The sequence below is a fragment of the Macaca nemestrina genome, chromosome 11 (genome assembly GCF_043159975.1).
Source record: "Macaca nemestrina isolate mMacNem1 chromosome 11, mMacNem.hap1, whole genome shotgun sequence".
NCBI lineage: Eukaryota > Metazoa > Chordata > Mammalia > Primates > Cercopithecidae > Macaca > Macaca nemestrina.
Genome location: NC_092135.1, coordinates 2,849,520 through 2,867,548, shown reverse-complemented (window position 1 = coordinate 2,867,548; position 18,029 = coordinate 2,849,520). Strand labels below are relative to the sequence as shown.

At 46.2% G+C, this 18,029-nt stretch overlaps 1 protein-coding gene across 10 annotated transcripts in view; it reads right to left on the bottom strand.

The window, feature by feature from the left end:
• Positions 1-17,826, bottom strand: part of LOC105492414 (Sin3A associated protein 130) — an 86,927-nt gene extending 69,101 nt beyond the window's left edge. For 5 of the 10 annotated variants that reach the window (XM_011759467.2, XM_024796207.2, XM_024796206.2 and 2 more), the window contains exons 1-6: positions 17,684-17,826; positions 15,936-16,053; positions 6,488-6,723; positions 4,901-5,059; positions 3,288-3,399; positions 1,643-1,767 (exon numbers count right to left, since the gene is read on the bottom strand). In XM_011759467.2, the coding sequence (XP_011757769.1) occupies positions 1,643-1,767; positions 3,288-3,399; positions 4,901-5,059; positions 6,488-6,723; positions 15,936-16,047 (744 nt within the window). In that variant the 5' untranslated portion in view covers positions 16,048-16,053; positions 17,684-17,826. Of the gene's footprint in view, positions 1-1,642; positions 1,768-3,287; positions 3,400-4,900; positions 5,060-6,487; positions 6,724-15,935; positions 16,054-16,847; positions 17,063-17,683 lie in introns of those variants that run through there. The other 5 variants (XM_011759464.3, XM_011759470.2, XM_011759465.3 and 2 more) reach the window with 3 other exon arrangements.
• Between the last annotated feature and the right edge of the window lie 203 nt (positions 17,827-18,029).

Here is an 18,029-nt window from a genome sequence, read left to right as displayed (position 1 = left end):
CACCTGAGTTCTGATTCTTCCCTCGCTCTTAACCCTGAAACATGCATCTAAATGGCCGAGCTCTGCAGCCCTTTTACCTGCTGCTCCTACCAAGTGCAGGTGCGTGTCTTACACTAAGGCTACAGCACCAGCTTCCTCACTTGGGAGCTCCTTGTCTTGATTCTCGTCTCCCTCTATCCCTTCATATGTATCACGTATACTACTAGATGCCTAATACTCCTCCGACTCTGTTTTCTTGACCAGAAAGGTCTTTTATCTTGAAAGCTGTAGGCTAGACAGATACTACCCAGTGTCATAATCAAGACTCTTCCTTATTATCTTAAACCCAGTTGTTTCATACATGTGTCTCTCCCCTGAAAGTGCTTACGGGGACAGACCTCCTGTATGTGATTCAGCTAGATTCATCTTATCTTTCTTCTTTTTTGTGAGATGGAGTCTCACTCTGTCGCCCCAGATGGAGTGCAGTGGCATGATCTTGGCTCACTGCAACCTCTGCCTCTCGGACTCAAGCAATTCTCCCACCTCAGCCTCCCAGGTAGCCAGGATTACAGACGCGCACCGCCGTGCCCAGCTAATTTTTTGACATTTTAGTAGAGACGGGGTTTCACCAGGTTGTCCAAGGTGGTTTCAAACTCCTGATCTCAGACAATCCGCCTGCCTTGGCCTCCCAAAATGCTGGGATTACAGGCATGAGCCACTGTGTCCAGCCTAATCTCATCTTTCAACAATATTACTTCAATGATACACAAAGCCATTGTGTTTAAAAAAAAAAAAAAAATGATTTTTGGCCGAGCACAGTGCCTCACGCCTATAATCCCAGCACTTTGGGAGGCCAAGGCAGGCAGATCACTTGAGGCCAGGAGTTTGAGACCAGCCTGGCCCACAGGGTGAAACCCTGTCTCTACTAAAAGTATAAAAATTAGCCGGGCATGGTGGTACACACCTGTAGTCCCAAGCACTTGGGAGGCTAAGGCAGGAGAATCACTTGAACCCAGGAAGCAGAGGTTGCAGTGAGCTGGGATCATACCACTGCACTTCAGCCTGGGCAACAGAGTGAGACTCTGTCTCAAAAAAACAAAAACAAACAAAAAAACGCAGTGGCTCTCTACTGTATATAAAAAGTCTAGTTTATATTCCATATTCTAGAGCACCCAAATTATAGATACTATATTTCCTGCAAATATATTATACTTCAGTAGTAATGAAGCCATAGATTTCCTTAAAAAAAAAAACAGCTGAATGGCATGGACCACGTTCTTGGAACAAACATACATATATGCATAACTTTTAGGAGTCCACAGATCCCCCCAATCCAAGTTAAAATCCCTCAATCCTAGCCAGCCTTTACTAACTGCCGTCTACAACCATCACTGCCTCCTTGCTGCTGTTCATCTCCCCCTTCACTTCCTCTTCACTTCTCTGATTCCTCATTAGCACAGCCTTTCCAACGGGAAGCCTTCCCACCACCTCTCCTTTGCGTTCTTACAGCTTGCCACATGATACTGTGCATCTTTCAAACTTCCCTACGTCTTGGCAACTCGATGGGAAGTCCCTGAGGTCAAGGATGTGCCTAGTGCGTGATGTGCCTGGTGGCGTGAATAACTCCCATGCCGCCCTTCATGCACCCCGGGCTCCGACGTGCCTGGATTGGTTGGTGAATGATGTGCTGCACTGCTGGCTGAGCAGTAGCAGCATTTGGCAGCTGCGAGGTCGGCCTCAGGACTGTGGTTACTTTAGAACTGGACATCACGGCAGCAGCAGCTGCACCTGAAAAACAAAAGTGTTTATTATATTTATTCTAGTTATACTCCCTAGGAAAATAATCAATATATTTCCTAAAACTCAGATAGTAAATCAGTAGGGAGCTGAAGTATGGTATGTATACTTCCCATTTCATCACAGAGAAAACAAAGAAAATGTGTATTCAAAAGATTTAATAATTTATATTGCCTCTTCACAGACAATCTTAAGTGAAACTGCTGCTGCTTTTTGTTTCTGGTAACTGCAAGTGTGCACAGCGGTAAAGCACACAGTGAACAGCAGCGTGACGCCACCGCCTCAGCTCCGACGAGGGCTCGAGTACTTTGCCTTCCACTGTCTTTGTTCCATTAGAGCAGACGTCAACATTGCGAAAGGGACACATTATGAACCCTAACCTCAACCCTAACCCGAACCCTGCAGTTTTCACCCAGCAGACCCTCTGTGGGTCTGTGGACCACATTTGGAGAAACACTGAGTTATGCTATAACCAAGCAAACCTGGTCTTATGTGTGCTAACTTGATTTTGCCAACCATCTCCAACTGTTTCACACTCTCCAATAAAAGGTAAAATTTTCCAGTCAAAACTCATTTATTACCTCACAACCTACTAGAACTTAAGTGTAAAAATAAATTACTCTTAGCCAGTGTGGTGGCTCACATCTGTAGTCCCAGCCACTCAGGAGGCTAAAGCGGGAAGATCGCTTGTGCCCAAGAAGTTTGAGACCAGCCTGGGTAACACAGTGAGACCCCATCTCAAAAAATAACTACCATCATCATCTTATTGTTACGTAAGTTTAAAAACTCGGTAAAGATCATCTTTAACTTAAAAAATATTCAGTATTAGTATTTGTGAGTTAGGCATTAAAAATGAAGACCATGCTGCAGATAAGCAGTCTAGTAATAATAAAGACCGTGTCGAGATTATCAAAGCTTGGGGAGTTCCTCAATACAAAGGACAATTTTAGACCATATTCAACATTTTAATTGCCTAAGTACACACACTGGTAATGCAACTATAATAAGCACATATTAAACCACGCTAAAAACATGGATTGCTCTAAGTTTATTTCCACTGTCTTGCAATTTTTTTTTCTTTTGCTTGAGACAGGGGAGGGCAGCGGCGCAATCGCAACTCATTTCAACCTCTGCCTCCCAGGCTCAAGCCATCCTTCCATCTCAGCCTCCTGATAGCTGGGACTGCAGACACTTGCCACCACACCTGGCTAATTTTTTGTATCTTTGTAGAGACAGGGTTTCGCCATGTTGCCCAGGCTGGTCTCGAACTCCCGGACTCAAGTGAACCTACCACCTCAGCCTCCCAAAGTGTTGGGTTTATAGACATGAACCACAGCACCTGGCCTTTTTTTCTTTTTAAATAAAAGAGGTTTACTTGGTTCACGATTCTGCAGACTGTTGTCCTGCAACTTTAACAAGCTGATTCTAGACACATTCTGTGTTACACATTTTACCAAATGTATATCTGCTACGGCATTTTGAGAGTTTGAACAAAACTTGCAAGTCGTTACCTCGAGGTAAATGAGAAGCTCCAATGTGAAGAGGGGGCCCAGGAGCATTGCTGCGGATGATAGACATCTGCACGTTTGTAGTCATGATGTGGTGCAGGTTACTGGGATGGCCCTGAAAGAAAGAGGATAGAACGTTATTTTCACAGGTTTGGTCTTAGCCATTGCCTCTAGGAAGTCACCTGCCTCCAAATGTGGGTCAGGTTTTTTCTTTTAGATCGTGAGTATCCCAAGGGAAAGGGCTAAGGACATTTAGCTTGAGCTACTTTTACATGCTGTACTGTATAATGAACTGTGCTAACAGGCATGTGAGAAGTATGAGGACCCCACAACTGCTGCAGGCCCAAATAATAACAGATAACATACTTTCAACAGATAACATACTTTGATATCTACTTTTAGAAACTCTCATCTGTGATATTACCTTTCACACTTGTTTTTTCTGTTCTGGCCAAATGCTTATTTTTTCCCATTCTCACAATTTCCTTTACATACCACTGCATCCATCCATTCTTTAAGCTTTGTGTTTCTAAGTAAATGTCAGTTAGCATCCAACAGGTGCTCCGCTACCAGTTCTTCAGCTCAACCCTGAAATGTCCCTTACTCACATTCTCCCAAACCACAGAGAACAGTGCTTCTCAGCTAAGGGTTCTGGTACTTCTGAGAGTACTCAGCAGTATGACAAAAGGAAAAAACACAGTACACCTCTTTGGAATATAAATTTTTCTTGAAAACGTGAAGGGAACGTTTTTAGATTTATTTTTTTTCCCCAGGTAAAAAATTTTAAATATTTAATTAATCAAGTACACAGCAGAATAGGATTGCAAAATTTCACAAAAAAAACCTTAAAACAGAAGACTTCAAAATAAATGTTCGCAACTAAGGCCAGGTGCAGTGGCTCATGCCTGTAACCCTAGCACTTTGGGAGGCCACAGCGGGCGGATCATTTGAGGTCAGGAGTTGGAGAGCAGCCTGGCCAACATGGTGAAACCCCGTCTCTATTAAAATAAAAAAACTAGCCAGGCGTGGTGACGCACGCTTGTAATCCCAGCCACTTGGGAGGCTGAGACAAGAGAATTGCTTGAACACGGGACGTGGAGGTTGCAGTGAGCCAAGATCGCACCACTGCATTCCAGCCTGGGTGACAGCGTAAGACTTTGTCCCAAAAAAAAAAAAAAAGTTTGCAACTAGAGAGCTGCTTGAGGTAACCTACCAGTACCCCAAAGATGCCCATCTGCTCTCCTCAGAGAAACCACAGAGAAGCACTGCCCACCACTACCCCTGGGAGGCTGTTCTTGACGCTAAAATCAAACACAAACCACACTCCGGACTCAAGGACACGGACTGTTTTATCCAGATTTATACATCACACTGAGGGTCAAATCGAGCAGCTAGTAGCTGCTCAATAAATTCTAGCTAAATGACCACTATGGATACTGGCTTCTACTCCCTACAGTTATCCTTCTCTCTCAAATCTACTACCTTCCCTTGCAGGTTATGAGTGAGTGTTTAATCTTTTTTTATTACCATGCCTAATGTACTGCTAGCATTCAATAAATCATGATCAATAGTTTGGCATTTCAGTTGAAAATCAGCAAATTAAAAGGAAGAAAAACCTGTTGTCCACTGATTGTTGCCACAGGAATGGCTGAAGCTTGAGGGATGCTACTCTCCATGGTAACGGTAACCTGCCCTGGAACCTTGGGCGGAAGTGACAGGGTGGAAGGTGGAGCAGGAGCAATGGGACGGCTAGGCATGGTAGGCTTCGGGGGCGGCTGCAAACAGAAAACCACACAAAACATATCAATGGCCTCATACTGGTGATGCGTCTCAATCCAGAATTAAGAGTACACAAATCGAACCTGGAGAGTGCCAGGAAAGATGCCATAAGCTTTATACATTTTATCTATTAGCATCACAGTGTTTCCACTGAAGTACTAGCATTTCTATTTCACAGATAAAGAAACATACAAAGCAAGGCTAACTGACTTGCTCAAAGCCACACACACAGTAAGAAGAACTGGGAACAAAGCCCAGAGCTGTATGGCTCACAGCCCACACCCTTTCTTCTACATGATGCCGCCTCCCAAGTCTGGGTGGATTGAACAAAACTCCCAGTAACTGAAACAGAACCCCCAGGTAACGCACAGGCGATATTCTCAGAAACCCCCAAATTAACCAGTTGCTAAAACAGACCTTAAGGAAGAGTGCTACTCCAGTTGGTCCCATGATACTGGGTTATCAGAACTTACAACATCACTGTCAGCCGGGTGTGGTGGCTCACACCTGTAATCCCAGCACTCTGGGAAGCTAAGGCGGGCAGATCACTTGAGGCCAGGAGTTTGAGACCAGCCTGGCCAACATGGTGACACCCCGTCTCTACTAAAAATACAAAAATTAGCCAGGCGTGGTGGCGTGTGCCTGTAATCCCAGCTACTTGGGAGGCTGAGGCGGGAGAACTGCTTGAACCTTGGAGGTGGAGGTTGCAGTGAGCCAAGATTGCACCACTGCACTCCAGCCTGGATGACAGAGAAAGACTCTGTCTCAAAAAGAAAAAAAAAAAAAAATTAGTGTCATTAAGCCCCCACTGCTAAATCTGACTGGCTTAAAAAAAAAAAGAGGGTCCCTTATCTAACTTAACATGCCCATAGGTTGAATAATATCAGTATCAAAATGGATAACAGCAAAGATTCTGTGATGCCAATGGCCCAGCAGCACAAGACGAGGCACTGCAGAAAATCAGGGCTGAGTTACAGAGGTGCTGAACTCATAGGTCATAAAGGAAAAATGAAATACGATCCTAAGATACAGCCTAAGATTTTTTTTTTTTTTTTTTTTTGGAGACGGAGTCTCTCTCTGTCGCCCAGGCTGGAGTGCAGTGGCTGGATCTCAGCTCACTGCGAGCTCCGCCTCCCGGGTTCACGCCATTCTCCTGCCTCAGCCTCCTGAGTAGCTGGGACTACAGGCGCCCGCCACCTCGCCCGGCTAGTTTTTTGTATTTTTTAGTAGAGACGGGGTTTCACCGTGTTAGCCAGGATGGTCTCGATCTTCGTGATCCGCCCGTCTCGGCCTCCCAAAGTGCTGGGATTACAGGCTTGAGCCACCGCGCCCGGCCATACAGCCTAAGATTTTGTACAAATTGTTATAGAGATGAGCCAGTCTTGAGCTCTGGTTCAGTGTGAAGTTTTAACCCTCTCCATTACCTTCATAAGTCCCTCCGAAAATGAAAGTGGCACTGCTGGCGTCAGGTGTGCTGGCGGGGCTGTCACTGCAACAGGTGTGGCTGATGCGACAGCATGGTGTGTAGACAACATCTGCACCTGTGGATAGGGCCTTACCACGACAGGCTCTTGCTTCTCCTCCCGGGACTGGAGGGAGCTGCTGGAACTCATGTGCTCCCTGGCACCGACTTCAGAATCTCGACCAGATTCATCATTGACTAGTAAAGACATTAAACGTGAGACAGTATGTCACAGTCTCCCAATGTAAGATAGCGGCACAAACAAGAGCGGCACCTGAAGTTAAATCTCAGGATTGACCAAGTGGCCACTTCCTTGTGATGTTTTCTTAACAGGGTCAATTTGGGCACTGGATTCTCCTGATGGACATCAGACAGAAGAGCCACAACTGTGGAATGTAGAATTCATTCTGGATATTGTAGCCTTATGAATAAACTACCTGAAAATCATCTAAAATGAGCTGAAATAGTTAAAAGTACAATACAGAGTATAAGACAATTTCATTTAAAACATCTTCTTAAAAAGTTACAAAAGCCTGACATTAAAAAGATATTTTACGCTGTGCTGGCCAACATGGCAAAACCCTAACTCTACTCAAAATACAAAAATATAAAAAACAAAAGAAAACACAAAAAAACACCTTTTTTTGTAATCCCAGCTACTTGGGAGGCTAAGGTGGCAGGATCGCCTGAGCCCAAAACACAGAGGTTGCAGTGAGCCAAGATTGCGTCACTGCACTCTAGCCTGGGCGAGAGAGGAAGACTGTCTCCAAAAAAAAACAAAACAAAAAATGTATGGCTGGTGCAGTGGCTCGCATCTGCAATCCTAGCATTTCGAGAGGCCAAGGCAAGCAGATCCTTTGAACCCAGGAGTTCAAGACCAGCCTTCGTAACACAGTAAGACTCCATCTCTGTAAAAAATATAAAAATTAAATGGGCATGGAGGCACGCACCCGTAATCCCAGCTACACTGGAGGCAGAGGGAGGAGGATCACTTAACCCTGGGAGGTCAAGGCTGCAGTGAGTCAAGCCATGATTGTGCCACTGCACTCCAGCTTGGATGACACAGTGAGACTCTGTCTCAAAAAAAAAAAAAAAAAAAAAAGGTGGTGGCGGTCTGGGCACGGCAGCTCACGCCTGTAATCCTAGTACTTTGGAAAGCCAAGACGGGCGGATCATTTGAGGTCAGAAGTTCCAGACCAGTCTGACCAACATGGTGAAACCCCGTCTCTACTAAAAATACAAAAAAATGAGCTAGGCGTGGTGGTACACACCTATAATCTTAGCTACTCGGGAAGATGAGGCAGGAGAATCGCTTGAACCCAGGAGATGGGAGGTTGCAGTGAGCCAAGATTGCGCCACTGCACTCCAGCCTGGGTAACAGAGTGAGACTCCGTCTCAAAAAAAAATTTAAAAAAAAGATATTTTAAGTACAGTTCCTAAGTTTAAGAACATAGAGTTTTTCAAAACTTAAGGACAGAGATAGGAGACATATTTTCCACTGTATGCTCTTTTTCTTTTGGTGTTTTGGACTATCAGAAGACATAACATATTAAACTTTTTTAAATTTTTTTTCTTTTTTTTTTTAAGACGGAGTCTCGCTCTGTCGCCCAGGCCGGAGTGCAGTGGCCGGATCTCAGCTCACTGCAAGCTCCGCCTCCCGGGTTCACGCCATTCTCCTGCCTCAGCCTCCCGAGTAGCTGGGACTACAGGTGCCCGCCACCTCGCCCGGCTAGTTTTTTTTGTATTTTTTTAGTAAAGATGGGGTTTCACCGTGTTAGCCAGGATGGTCTCCATCTCCTGACCTTGTGATCCGCCCGTCTCGGCCTCCCAAAGTGCTGGGATTACAGGCTTGAGCCATCACGCCCGGCCTTTTTTTTTAATTTTTAAAAAAAATTTTTTTGAGACAAGGTCTCACTCTGTCTCCCAGGCTGGAACACAGTGGATATCAGCTCACTGTAGCTTCAAACTCCTGGACTCAAGTGATCTTCTGCCTCAGCTGCCCAAGCAGCTAGACTACAGGCACACGCCACCACCCCTGGCTAATTCTTTTATTTTTTTATGAAGACAGAGTTCCACTGTGCTGCCCAGTCTGGTCTTGAATACCTGGGATCAAGTGTTCCTCCCACCTCTGGCTTCCCAAAGTGCTGAGATTATAAGTGTGAGCCACCGCACCTGGCCTATTTAAAAATTAAATATTTAAAAATTAAGTGGAGGCCGGGCGTGGTGGCACACGCCTGTAATCCCAGTACTTTGGGAGGCCAAGGCGGGGAGATCATTTGAGGTCAGGAGTTCGAGATCAGCCTGGCCAACATGGTGAAACCCTGTCTCTACTAAAAATATAAAAAATAGCCAGGTGTGGTGGTGCACACCTGTAATCCCAGATACTCAGGAGGCCGAGGCCCGAGAATCGCTTGAGCCCGGGAGGCGGAGGTTGGGGATCCCGCCACCGCACTCCAGCCTGGAGAACAAGAGCAAGACTCTGCGTCAAAAAAAAAAATTAGGCCGGGCGTGGTGGCTCACGCCTGTAATCCCAGCACTTTGGGAGGCCGAGGTGGGCGGATCACAAGGTCAGGAGATCGAGACCATGGTGAAACCCCGTCTCTACTAAAAATAGAAAAAATTAGCCGGGCGCAGGGGCGGGCGCCTGTAGTCCCAGCTACTCGGGAGGCTGAGGCAGGAGAAAGGCGTGAACCCGGGAGGCGGAGCTTGCAGTGAGCCGAGATTGCGCCACTGCACTCCAGCCTGGGCGACAGAGCAAGACTCCGTCTCAAAAAAAAAAAAAAAAAAAAAAAAAAAAAAAAAATTAAGTGGAAAAAAATCAGAGAACTAATGTAATAAAAGAAGAGCTTGTGAAAATATTAACTCATATTTGTCTATAATTTTTCCAAAACATTAATATTCTTTTTTTCCTGAGCATAAAGATATTTACTGATGTAGAGAATGTAAATTATTTGGAGTACCATAAACAAAGTAAAGTTGTCCCCAAACTCACCCCACAAAGGCACCAACACTTAAAGTTCTGATGACAGTTCTCGTCTCTTTTAAATTTTGGGTGGGTTTTTATTCATTTGACTTTTTTCCTTGAAGTATGATCTTCACAAAGGTAAGTGCACAAATGTTAGTTGTGCAGCTCAGTGGACTTTCATAAACTGAATACACCTAAGTAAATAGCACCCCGCTCAAGACAGAAAACATTATTGGTCTCCCCGAGACCCTTAGTTTGGCCCTATTCTAGCCACTATCCTCCCAAGGAAAGCAATCGTCTACCTTGTAACACTATAGATTAGTATTGTCTGTTTTTGAACTTGATATAAACAGACTCATAACAAATACACCCTATTGTGCTTTGCCTCTTTAACTTACAGGTGTGAGATTCATCCACGTTAGTGTACACAGCTATAGCTCTTTCATTCTCAAGGCTGTATACAGTATGACGTGTGAGCAACGTACAAATTATCCATTTTACTCTTAAGAGGCACTTTACATAGTTTTCAGTTTTTTCCTATTTTGAATAGTGCTAGTAACGTTCCTGTACATGTCTTCTGGTAAACACATGTATCACTTCTACTCAGTATATACTTAGGAGTGGAACGACTGAGTAGAGAATACTGCATTTTTTAAAGGTGAAATGGGGACAGGCACAGTGGCTCCTGTCTATAATCCTAGCACTTTGGGAGGCCGAGGCAGGTGGATTACCTGAGGTCAGGAGTTCAAGACCATCATCCAACATGGTGAAACCCCGTCTCTACAAAAATAAAAAAATTAGCCGGGCATGATGGCGGTTGCCTGTAATCCCACCTACTCAGGAGGCTGAGGCGGAAGAATCGCTTGAACCCAGGAGGCAGAGGTTGTAGTGAGCCAAGATTGTGCACTCCAGCCTGGGCAACAGAGCAAGACTCCGTCTCAAAAAAAAAAAAGGTGAAATGGGATTCTATTGTATAGATGTACTATAGCTTTTAAAATCACTGTATCATTGATGGGCTTTTAGGTTATTTCCAAATTTTTGCTTTTATCAACAATCTTGTCCAGAGATCTCTTCAGGAAAATGTTTCTAAAAGTACAAGTGCTGGATGAAAAGACTGATAAGGCTGGGCGCGGTGGCTCAAGCCTGTAATCCCAGCACTTTGGGAGGCCGAGGCGGGCGGATTGCAAGGTCAGGAGTTTGAGACCAGCCTGGCCAATATGGTGAAACCCTGTCTCTACTAAAAATATAAAAATTAGCTGGGTGTGGTGGTGGGCGCCTATAGTCCCAACTAATCGGGAGGCTGAGGCAGGAGAATTGCTTAAAACCGGGAGGTGGAGGTTGCAGTGAGCCGAGATGGCACCACTGCAGTGCAGCCTGGGCGACACAGCGAGACTCCATCTCAAAAAAAAAAAAAAGAGAGGAAAGAAAAGACTGATATACATTTTCTTTTTCGCTATATATTGACTTTTCTCCCAGGTCATTCAGAATTTTAAAAATTTTCATTTATAAAACCTCTTCATTGGGGAATAAATTACATAGAATAACACCACCGTTTTACAAGAAAAGTTCAATAATTTTTTTACAAATATCTTCAGTAACACCAAAGAGGAGAATGGTTGGGTCAAATGGTAAGTATATGTTTAACTTTCCCAAAGTAATTTCCAAAGCGATTGTAGCACTGTCTGTTCCCATTAGCAGTATACGAGAGTTCCAGCCGCTCCTCTTCCTTACTCACGTTTGATATACAGCCATTCTAGTGGGTTGTAGTGTGTGTCTCCCTGTAGTTTTAATTAGCATTCCCATGACGACTAGTAATGTTGAACATCTTTTTATGTGATCACAGCCCATTCATATATATCTTCTTTAGTGAAGTGCATGTTTATCTTTTGTCCACTTTAATCAATTAGCTTTACTGAGGTACAATTTACACATAAAATTCACTAATTCTTTGTGTAACATTAGATAAATGTTTGCAAAAGTATACAATGGTATAACACAATCATGACACAGATCATTTCCTGTTACTGCAATAAGTTCATTCACACCCCTTTGTAGTCAATTCCCTCTCTGCCACCTCTATTGCCCAGAAGCCACTGATCTGCTTTCTGTCACTATGGTATATAATCTTTTCCGGAATTTCATATAACACAGTCATACCATCTGGAGTCCTATGTATCTGGACTCTCTCCTTAGTGTAACGTTACTGAGGTTTATCCATAATGTTGTGTGTGTCGGTAGTCTGGTCCTTTTTATTGCCAAGTAGTATTCCACTGCATGGATGGATACACAACAATTTGCTCATCCAGTCACCATCTGATACACATTTGGTGAGATCCCTGTTTTGGCTATTATGAATACAGTTTCTATGAACACGTGAGTGTAAGTCCTTGTACGAACACACGTTTTCATTTACCTTTGATAAACACCTATGGAATGAGATTGCTCAGTGCTGTGGTAAGTGTATATTTAACTGCATAAGACATTGCCAAACTGTTTCTGGAAGTGGTTTGCCATTTTGCATTTCCAACAATAAAGCGTGAGTTCTATTTGTGCCACAACCATACCAACGCTTGGTATTGTCAGTCTCTGTAATTTCGGTCTTTCTAATGGATGTGCAGTAGTTTCTCAGCAGTTTTAAATTGCACTGCCCGGAGGATTAATAATGGTGAGCATCTTCTCATGTGCTTCTTTGGCACTTATCTAGCTCTTCTGGTGAAGTATCTACTCAAACACTTTCCCATTTAAAAAAAATCAGGTTGTCTGTCTTTCACTACTGAGTTATGAGTTCTTGTTTTTTTTTTTTTCCTGAAGACAGGATCTCACTCTGTCACCCAGGCTGGGGTGCAGTAGTAAGATCTCAGGTCACTGCAACCTCTGCTTCCCAGGCTCAAGAGATCCTCCCGCCTCAGCCTGTCAAGAAGCTGGGACCACAGGCATGAGCCACCATACCCGGCTATTTTTTTTTTTTTTTTTTGAGACGGAGTCTTGCTCTTGTTGCCCAGGCTGAAGTGCAGTGGCACGATCTTGATTCACTACAACCTCTGCCTCCCAGGTTCAAGTGATTGTCCTGCCTCAGCCTCCCAAGTAGCTGGAATTACAGGCACCCACCACCACGCCCAGCTAATTTTTATATTTTTAGTAGAGACAGGTTTCACCATGTTGGCCAAGCTGGTCTTGAACTCCTGGCCTCAGGTGATCTACCCATCTTAGCCTCCCAAAGTGCTGGGATTACAGGCATGAGCCACTGTAAAATTAGCCTGGCCCCGGCTAATTTTTGTATTTTTTGTAGAAATGGGGATTTGCCATGTTGCCCAGGCTTATCTCAAACTCCTGAGCTCAAAGCGATCCACCTGCCTCGGACTTCCATGTTGCTGGGATAACATGCATGAGCCACTGTGCCTGGCCTTTATCCTCCCATAATGTTGTTGTGATCTTCCAGCACTATTTCACTGAAAAGACTTATAGGGCACGGTGGCTCATGCCTGAAATCCCAGCACTTTGGGAGGCCAAGGCGGGTGGATCACAAGGTCAGGAGATCGAGACCATCCTGGCTAACACGGTGAAACCCCGTCTCTACTAATAATACAAAAAATTAGCTGGGCATGGTGGCGGGCGCCTGTAGTCCCAGCTACTTGGGAGGCTGAGGCAGGAGAATGGCGTGAACCCGGGAAGCGGAGCTTGCAGTGAGCTGAGATCGCGCCACTGCACTCCAGCCTGGGTGACAGAGCGAGACCTTGTATCAAAAAAAAAAAAAGAAAAGACTATCATTTCCCTATTGAATTACTTAGGCACTTGTATCAGAAATCAATTGGCTATATATGTCTGGTTCTATTTCTAGATCCTCCACCTGAGTTGTTATAGAAGATAAAGTCTCTGTTATGCTACAGAATAATAATAATTTTCTTCTAGAGAAAATAACATTTAAGTTGAAACTTGAAAAAGGAAGGAATTAGGCCGGGCGCGGTGGCTCAAGCCTGTAATCCCAGCACTTTGGGAGGCCGAGACGGGTGGATCACGAGGTCAGGAGATCGAGACCATCCTGGCTAACCCGGTGAAACCTCGTCTCTACTTAAAAAAATACAAAAAACTAGCCGGGCGAGGTGGCGGGCGCCTGTAGTCCCAGCTACTCGGGAGGCTGAGGCAGGAGAATGGCGTGAACCCGGGAGGCGGAGCTTGCAGTGAGCTGAGATCCGGCCATTGCACTCCAGCCTGGGCGACAGAGCGAGACTCCGTCTCAAAAAAAAAAAAAGAAAAAGGAAGGAATTAGCCAAATAAGCAACTATATGGAAAGGAAGAAGGAAGACTATGGCAAAAGGAAGAGAATGTGCAAAGTCCCAACGTCATGAAATTGGGAACTTTTTAATCATTTATTTAGAAATATGAGTAGATACCATTGAGCAGGAGTCATAAAGTAGCTTAAAGTCACTTCAAGTCTAAAGAGAAAATAAATTTATAACAAAAACTAAGTTGGCGGCCACGCAAGTAGCTCACACCTATAATTCCAGAGAGGCCTAGGCGGGAGGATTCCTTGAGGCCAGGAGTTTGAGACAAGCCTGGTCAACATAGCAAGACTCCAACTCCATTGGGAAAAAAAAAAAAAAAACTAAGTTGGCAGGAGGAGGGCAAAATAAGAAATAAGGCTGGAACATTAGACAAGGGCAGCAGCTCATAAGAAAATGCAGAGCAATTAAAGATGCCGCCAGCCCTGCACAGTGACTCACACCCGTGATCCTAACACTTTGGGAGGCTGACAATGGAGGATTACTTGAGTCCAGGAGTTTGAGACCAGCTTGGGCAACACTGTGAGATCCCCTCTTTACAAAAAAATTTAAAATTAGCTGAACATGTGGCTGGGCGCGGTGGCTCATGCCTGTAATCCCAGCACTTTGGGAGGCCAAGGAAGGTGGATCACTTGAGGTCTGGAGTTCGAGATCAGCCTGGTTAACATGGTGAAACCCTGTCTCTACTAAAAATACAAAAAAGAAAAAAAAAAAAAATTACCCAGGGATGGTGGCGCATGCCTGTAATCCCAGCTACTCAGAGGCTGAGGCACAAGAATCGCTAAAACCCAGGAGGCAGAGACCGAGGGGACCTGAGATAGAGCCAGTGCACTCTAACCTGGGCCAAAGAGTGACACTCTGTCTCAAAAAAATAAAATAAAACAAAATAAAGTAAAATAAAATAAAATAAGCTGGGGAGCTCAAAAGATCGAGGCTGCAGTGAGCTGTGATTAGGCCACTGTACTCCCGCTTGAATGACAGCATGAGATGCTGTTGCAAAAAAATAAGCCTCAGCTACTGGTTTAAGCAATGAGTAGACAGTGGTATCATTTACCATAAGGAACACCAGAATCGAGTGGTGAAGAAAAAGGAATAGAAAATAGTTTATTCCACTTTGCAATGTCACATATTTACTTAATACGTAGCGAAAAAGAGTATTTGAAGGAATTCCTCAACTTCAGCGCTGCTGACTAGACTGGATACTTCTCTGTTGTGGGGGCTTCCCGTTATCTTGTAGGATGTGAAGCAGTATCCCTGGCCTCTACCTACCAGATGCCAATAGCACTGTTGAGTTGTGACAACCAAACTGTCTTTAGATATTGCCAAGTATTCCCCTGCAGGAAAAACCACCTCCCCAAACACCTGTCACTGAGAACCACTGATTTCTAGCACTCAAAGGGCATGAGACGAAAAACCAAGTCTTATCTGTGTGTATGCAATCAGCCCTCTGTATCCATGGGTTCCCTGATGTGAATTCAAACAACTTTGGATGTTAAATATTCAGGGGGAAAAATAAAATATGGTTGCATCTGTACTAAGCACATACAGACTTTTTTGTCTTCTCACTGTTCTCTTAGCAATACGGAATAACAACTATTTACATACTATTTACTTTGTAGTAGGCATTACAAGTAATCTACAGCTGATTTAAAGTATACTGGAGGATAGATACAGGTAATATGTCAACACTATACCATTTTACATCACAAAGTGGAGCAACATGGATTTTGGTATCTGAGGTGGGTCCTGGAACCAATCCCCCACAGACACCATAGGGAAACTGCATATCCTTTGTTTTCCACTTATTTTCCTTGATAATAAACTCCTAAAAGGCAAGATCTGTTCCTTAAACAACTCTGGGCTCCCTCACAGCACTAATGCTATACTCTTGGACATTAATTAAACATGAATATATTAATGCATTTCAAAAATAGTTCTTACAGGCATGCTTCGCTGTAAGTTGCATGTGTACTCTATGTGAACGAAGTGGTTAAAACAGGAAGAAAAAAAGCCTTGTTTAAATTAGAATAGTAATATACCCTTTCTTCAAATTCAAGAAATAAGAATTTACTAAAATCCTAGAAGGAATCTGCTAATTTTTAAGTTAGAAAACTGGCAATATTCGTAAAGTTGGAAGAAATATATTAGAATATTACATATCTCACCTGTAGCAGCTGGGTTTATCAATCCAGCAGTACCACTGTTTGCAATCTGAGAAGGGGCCTGGCTCAGCCCAGTAGAAGGGGCTCCTAATCGAGGAAACTGTTGAGAACTCATTTCCACCTGCAGTACATATAGTTATATGGTTATTACTAGATTCTGAGATCTGAATCAATATTGAGAAATTAAAGCATCTTTAGTACCTATGAGATAGTCCCTCGGAAAAGCAAATGTTGCATCATCTATTTAAAAACAATAACGTAGGATCAATATAAATGCAGACATTATCTAAACTACCTAAGTTTTCTACCAATATCGTTTATACGGAGCTGGCGTGTACTATAACCCTCCATAAATACTTGTGGATTGCCATGCTAAAAAAATCACCATTGAATCCTGTACAAGAGTCACATGACAGGTATTACCACAATGCATGTGTATTTCTCTGTGTAAAGTTTTATGGAAAATGGCATGTCTCTTCGAAACACTCAAACCTCACACCAAGGTGAACAGAACTGTGATTAGCATGTCATAGGAACATTCGGAGGAAGATACCCAGCCCTAAGAAAGGATCGGATGTTTTACATTCAGACCTGATGCAAAAGGAATTCTCCAACGCTTTTCTGCAAAGGCTTCCATTTACGGATTTCCTTTTCTTTCCCTTTCATAGACCCCCCACAGAGCCAGAGGACCCTACACCTTCTCCATCTTCCCTAAAATCGTCCCCCACTTTTCCCCCAGGAGCCAAGCGATCTCCCCTGATTCGCCCGCAACCCCACCCCACCGCGAAGCCCCCGCTGAGATGGGAGGACGCCGATTTCCAGACACCTCGGAGTGCGAGATCCCCGTCTCCGGGGTAGGGGTGCGGACGGGCGTTCTGGGGACCCGACCACAAGGCGAGCACTGTGCCTCTTTACCTGTAGCCGCCGCCCGCCGCCCGCACCGCCCGCTTCTAGCTCGCCGGCCTGGGGGTGCCGCGGAGGGCCCATCTCGGCGGCGGCGATGCGCTCGGGGGGCGCGGGGAGGGATCGCGGCGGCGGCGCCCGGGGCCCGCCGCTGTCCAGCCCCGCTGGCCCCACTCACCCCCAACACCCGGCCGCCGCTGTGCTCGCAGTCCTCTTCCCCCGAACCTGCCCCTGCCTCCCCCGCCCGCCCATTGGCCCCACGCCCGGCGCGTCAGTGGAGGCCCAGGACCAATCCACAGCGACCTACACGGTCAGGACCCGCCCCACCCTCCCGCCGACCGCCAGCCAATCAGGCACGAGCCTGGCCGGGGCAGCCCAAACCCCTCGAGGCTGAACCAATGGCAGAGGAAGACAGGCGCCCCCGGCGAGGGGGGCGGGGAGCGGGGAGGCCCCGCCTCGGCCAGGGTCTGAAAGCGGCGGGCGCAGGGCCCGGATGTGGAGAGTCACTTTAAACTGCTCCAGGAGCCAAACTCCCTGGGCCGCCCGCCCGCCCGCGCTCCCCCGACCGCTCTGCTTCCCCGCCAAGGCCCACGTCCGCCACGCCCCCACGCCCGGGTCAGCCCACCCCTCCCGGTGCCTCTCCCTTCCTCGCCACAGGACACCCAGCCCCTGTCGCCGGCCCAACTGCCGTGCCCAGCTCGCCAAAGAGCCGCGGTCCGAGCTGCAGGAGACGAGGATCCTCTGCCCTTCCCCGGGGACGCGCAACGGGACGGACGCTGCAGCCCGGCTCGGCCGCCCCGCCCCCTCGTCTCCTCCCCTTCCCTCCCAGGCTCCCGTCCCGCCATTACCTGGGTGCTGCGCCGAGTGGCCGCCGCGCCGCCTTGAGCTCGCTCCCGCGCGCTCTCTGTCTGCGGGGCCGACGTCCCCAGGTTCCCGACCCGCAGCCACCGCCGGGGAGCTAGCACTCTGCCCCCCACCCCTCACTCCAGCGCCGCTGCTTCCGCCGCCGTAACGAGCCTCCCGTCTATTGGCTGGCGCAGGCCCCGCCCCCTGCCGAGTCAGCCAGTCGCCGGTGGTCGTGAGCGGGAGAGCGGACGGGCCCGCCCCTCGGAGCCGCGGCGTCCTCTGGGAAATGTAGTCGCGGGAGCCAAGAGGGCGGGCCGCAAAGGAGGTGGAGAGCGCCGGGGCGGGGCC